The sequence below is a fragment of the Lotus japonicus genome, chromosome 3, assembly GCF_012489685.1.
Source record: "Lotus japonicus ecotype B-129 chromosome 3, LjGifu_v1.2".
In the NCBI taxonomy this organism is placed as follows: Eukaryota; Viridiplantae; Streptophyta; class Magnoliopsida; order Fabales; family Fabaceae; genus Lotus; species Lotus japonicus.
Window position 1 is genome coordinate 11,721,159 of NC_080043.1, and position 5,730 is coordinate 11,726,888.

The 5,730-nt window shown below is 39.9% G+C and overlaps 2 protein-coding genes across 2 annotated transcripts; both read right to left on the minus strand.

The window, feature by feature from the left end:
• LOC130743610 (uncharacterized) lies at positions 1-1,317 on the minus strand. Its single transcript, XM_057595850.1, has 3 exons — positions 735-1,317; positions 301-572; positions 1-171 (listed from the first exon to the last, which is right to left on the minus strand). The coding sequence occupies exons 1-3, from the start codon at positions 1,315-1,317 to the stop codon at positions 1-3; spliced, it is 1,026 nt and encodes a 341-aa protein (XP_057451833.1).
• Positions 1,318-1,836: 519 nt separating this feature from the next.
• On the minus strand, positions 1,837-2,985 carry LOC130743611 (glutathione S-transferase T3-like). The gene has a single exon (XM_057595851.1). It carries the CDS (start codon positions 2,983-2,985, stop codon positions 1,837-1,839), a length of 1,149 nt encoding a protein of 382 aa, XP_057451834.1.
• Between the last annotated feature and the right edge of the window lie 2,745 nt (positions 2,986-5,730).

Consider the following 5,730-nt stretch of genomic DNA (forward strand, 5'->3'; position numbering starts at 1 on the left):
TTAAGTTTCATTATTATCGATTTCAGGAAGGTCCCAGATATGCTCCACCAAGTCTGCTTGAAGTTGGCGATGGATTGACTTTTCAATTTGATGTGCTCTCCTTTCCAACATATTTCTAAAAGCGGGAATAGGACCGCTTAATACTTCAGCATCCGATATGTCATTATTGACCTGCTCATAAACAAAATTACCTTTGTACGTGTTGCGCTCATCTTCAACAATCATGTTATGCAATATGATGCAAGCATAGATGATTGACTTCATGTCATTCGGATGCCACCAGCGTGATGGACCACGGACAATCGCAAACCGAGATTGGAGCACTCCGAATGCACGTTCCACGTCCTTTCTTGCTGCTTCTTGTCTTTTGGCAAACTTTTGCTTTTTTTCTCCTTGTGGCATTGGGATGGTCTTCACAAATGTACCCCACTCGGGATAGATACCGTCTGCTAGATAGTATCCCATGTGACACATTGTTTCATTCACTCTAAATTTCACCATGGGAGCAGCTCCACGCAAAACCTCATTAAACACCGGAGATTGGTTTAGCACAGTAATGTCATTATTTGAGCCTGCAATGCCAAAAAATGCATGCCAAATCCACAAGTCTTGTGATGCCACTGCTTCAAGCATGATTGTGGGTCTTCCATGATCACCTCGGGTGTATTGACCTTTCCACGCAACTGGACAATTCTTCCATTCCCAATGCATACAATCAATGGAACCTAACATACCTGGAAATCCACGAGACTCCCCCCATTGAAGTAGGCGTGTCATGTCTTCCTCGTTTGGACGCCTCAAGTATTGCCCACCAAATACTTCACACACACCTTCTACAAAATTCTTTAAGCACTCAATTGCAGTACTTTCACCAATTCTAACGTATTCATCAACACTGTCAGCAGGTGATCCATACGCTAACATACGAATAGCGGCGGTGCACTTTTGTAATGGTGATAGACCTTGTCTTCCAACTGCATCAACGGACATTAAAAAGTACGGGTTATAAGACCCAAGGGCCTCTACAATTCTGAGGAACACATGCTTTCGCATTCGAAACCTTCGTCGGAAAAGCTCTTCCGTGTATACAGGATTTTCAGAGAAGTAGTCCTTCATCAACCGCTCGTTCCCAGCTTCACGATCTCTCTTTATTACTCTTCTTGTTTTCTTGGGCCTAACGGTGTTGGCATGTTGTTGTTGTTGTTGATAGAACTCCATCTCCTGCTGCATCATATCTTCAACGAACGTGTCATTCATAAAATCCTCCACACATTCGTTGTAAAATGTGTTCCAGTCGGGTAAATTGTTTGGATCCATTATATGGCACAAATGACAAAATATTGGTGTAATTTGATAGGAGGAATACAAGATGAGAGAACGAAAGAACTGTTGAATGTTGAAATGAATGAAATATGGCATGAATAAATAAGAGAAACAACGGTTATATTCCCAACGGCTATATTCCCCAACGACTATATTCCCAACGGCTATATTCCCAACGGCTATATTACCCAACCGCTATATTCCCAACGGCTATATTTCCCAACGGCTATATTTCCCAACGGCTATATCCCCAACGGCTATATTCCCCAACCGCTATATTCCCCAACGGCTATATTCCCCAACATTGACATAGTACTTATTACGAAATTTGAATGATAAAATTACGACATTGACAATATACTAATTAAGAAATTAGAATAACGAAATTACAACATTGATTCAGTACACATGAAGAAGCTAGAATAATAAAGTTACAACATTGATGCAATACACATTAAGAAATTGGAAGAATAAAATTACATCACTAATACACATTAAGAAACACAAGAAGATTTAAGACATTCCTAGTTCACTTAAGGCGAAAGCACGTAGTGCGTTATGCGTACGCAACTCCTCATCGTTCATTCCAGATGTGTTCTTGTTAAGGATATCCATATATGCCCGAAAGTTCTCCGCCTTCTTAAATTTGAGTTCTTCCTGTCTCAATTGCAGTTCACTTTGTTTCAGTTGTTGGTCAGCTTGTTGCAAATCTAGTTCTCTGTTCCTTATCTCCCTAAAATTTGCCATCATTTCCATTTTAGCCTTCCCCATGGCTAACACATCAGGGTGAGGAGCAAAAGATAGAGTACTTGACGCAGTATCTGTTGTTTTGGCCTTTCTCTTCTCTGCCTTCTTGCCCTTCGGGCGAGTTGTTGGTGGTGTTGCCTCATATTCGTCGCAATCAATTGATGCACTTGGGTCAGTCGATGTTCCGTCGGCGCCAGCTCCTGACTTCTTTTGTCCCCTTGAATTGGTTTTCATTGATTGTCCCTTCCACTTTGGTTCATCTTTCACCATCCGCCATACATTCTCATGTGTGAAATCTTTTTTATGGTCTACCTGAAATAGGGCATGCGCCTCAGCCATGATATCCTTCTCTGAGTGTCCACTTTTCCAAGGAGTGGTAACTTTGTTGTAGCAACCGGTAAAGAATTGAATATCTTTACTCAATTTTCCAAAACGACATTTCAGCATCTTCCCTGTCCTCGGAGGAGTGTCAAAGTCACGGTACTCATCAAATTGGTCGCGGATCCTATCCCAAAACTTTGCTGCCGTTTGATCAGTTCCCACCGTCGGATCCTTAGAAATGTTGAGCCATGATTGAACAAGAAGTAAATCGTCTTTAACCCTCCATCTGGTGCGTTTCTTTCCAGAAGATTGATCCTCATCTTCAAGATCAATATCATCTAGACCCTCGTGTTGTGTATCATCAGGCGTAGCCTCACATTGTGTATCAGAGACTTTTGAACCAGTGCTACCAGTAGGAGGGGCTTGGCTTTGAAATTGGTATTGTGGTGGATACATGGGGTATTGTGGATTTGTGAAATTTTCATCAGGGTGAAGTGGTTGGTTTTGAGATGTATATGGAAACATTTGGTACTGAGAATTATGAACATTGCCACCGGTGTGAGGCGATTGGTTTTGAGGTGGATATGAAGACATTTGGTATTGAGAATTTTGAAAATTGCCACCGGGGTGATGCGGTTGGTTTTGAGGTGGATATGGAGACATTTGGTGTTGATAATTTTGAAAATTGCCACCGGGGTGATGCGATTGGTTTTGAGGTGGATATGGAGACATTTGGTGTTGAGAAATTTGAAAATTGCCTCGGGTGTGACGCGCTTGGTTGTGAGGAGGAAATGACGGCGTAGGTCGAAACACCTGTGAAGGTTGGTTTCCTTGTTGTAACACCGGCGGAGGTTGAGAACTTTCATTGGTGGGAAGTGTTTGATCGTCCAACAAATCATAGTATTGTTGATAATGTTGGTGATCCATTTTGAATTGATGTGTAAAATGATGAAGTGCACACTATATATAATGTATAAAAGCTGAAAATGGGAGAGAAACGGTCTGATAACCGGCCAAACCAGTCAGACAACCTAAAACGGTTAAAAAACCGGCTCCAGCCGGTCAAAACCGGTCTGAAACCGGTCCACAACGGGAGGGTGATCTGCTGGGCAGGTCACCCTATATATAAACCCATCAAGAGCCCCATTTGTGAACCCTAGCCGCCTCTCCCCCTCCCCCCCCCTCGAAACCCTCTTCTCCTCCCCTTTTCTCTTCTTCTTCTTCTCCTCCCCTCTTCTCTTCTCTTCTTCTTCTTCTCCCCTCTGAAACCCAACCCACCTCTGCAACCCCACCACCACCACTGAAACCCAACCCACCGAAAGCCTCTTCTTCTTCTTCTCCTCCCCTCTTCTCTTCTTCTCCCCTGCCTCCTCGAAACCCCCTTCCCTTCTTCTCCCCTCTTCTCTTCTTCTTCTTCTCCCCTCTGAAACCCAACCCACCTCTGCAACCCCACCACCACCACTGAAACCCAACCCACCGAAACCCAACCTCACCACTGAAACCCAAAACCCACCTCACCACCACTGAAACCCAAAACCCACCTCACCCCCACCGAAACCCAACCCACATCACCGCCTCAAACACCCACCACCACAGCCAAAATCCACCTCACCGCCCCCAAATCGACTTACCACCACCCAAATCGGAGCCACCAGATCAGATCAGGGGAAAGGAAGCCCCTTTTCGCACATTCAAGTCTCCCTTTCAACAAGATCGGACATGCAAGGCTCAGAATTTTTTTTTTTTCCTATGTAAATATCAGTTGCAGTGTAAAAGTTTGATTTTGGTTGTAAAGTTTGGATTTTTTTTTAAAAAAATTGATTTTGGTTTTGTTCTTGTGTTAGTTTATTTCAAATCTGTTCTTCTTCTTCTTCCCTTCTACCGTTTCTTCCCTCTGAAAGTAGTTGATGAGGAGCATGTGAGAGAAAATAATCGTTTTTTAATATAAGAGCTCATTAAGCAGGAGCTCTTGCAGAAGAGCCTATGGACTGTAGCTAAGAGCTTTAAGGCTCTCTCCAATGCAGGGAAAAAATAAGAGCCGGCTCTTAGCAACTCCAGCTGGCCTAAGAGCCCAGCGTTGGAGTTGCTCTAAGGACAACTGGACAAGAGATGAAGATTAGGTGAATGAGAGAGAGTAAAAGCAAAATTGTTATAGAGTTCCCCACCCCTTCCCTCTTTCAAATCTCTTATGTTTTACATCTGTTTCACAAACTTTTTGTTTTTCACAACTTGTTGATGGTCAAAGTTAATAATGAGCTCTCATATTTCTTATCAAAACACTATTGTAGTGTTGTTATTACTAAGAACTACACCGACTTTGGTGTTTTGAAGTTTGGGTTCATAATTATCACCCACCAATCCCTAAATTAGGGTGCGAGGATCTCTAAAAGATATATATGGGTTTGTTTAATTATTGTTTTGGTTCCTTTCAAAAAAAATGTAGTGTTTTGGTTTTGTGTATTAAAAAGTTATTTTTCAGAAATTTTTAAATTTTTTTTTCTCAAACAAAATTTGTTTGAAAAAAATATTTTATACTATAAAAAATTGTAATTTAGAAATAAAATAAAAATAGAAAATATCTTTAAGATGTTTTTGTATTATAGTTTTAAAAACTAAAAATAACGATTTTGAATAGATTATACCAAGATTTTTTTTAATTTTTTAAGTATATTTTATAAAAAAATTATAAAATATAAAACAATTTTTTCAAAAACCGTAAACAAACCGGCTCTAAGTGGGAAAAAGAGTGGAGCTAATATATTTTGGAAAAAATATAAATATTTTATTGGGTTTATTTGATAATTCTTTACTATTTAATTTTTGAACTACTAAATATTCTATAGTTCTTATTCATGGATAAAAAACTAACTAGAATTAGGTTTGTAATTAACGTGCAGACAAATCACTTGCACCGTAGAATATGTCACTTGCTCTTCCTGTAACTCCCAGACTTATTACACTTCCCAACTGCCACGCCAACCGAGAATTTCACTAAACCAAATAAGTTGTTTAAATCGTCCAAAATAAATATTATGTAAAATCATTATAGTCTTATATGCAATAATAATATTTTGAGATGGGTAAATAAAATTGTTGTTCATGACCATGCTTGAAGAACTGAGAGATGGATGAAAATGGTACTGAAATAGAAGTTGATTTTGCTGTATGTGACATACAATATAATTTAATATTTTTCAGAATAATTTCTCTCCTCACAAAAAATTATATCACTTCTTTCCGAAACATAAAAAACTACTTAGATTTCTTAACACATACTTAGATTCAACTCTTTAAGCAATTTGCTGAAAGTGTGCTTGAAAAGGCTGTCCCATGGATAAG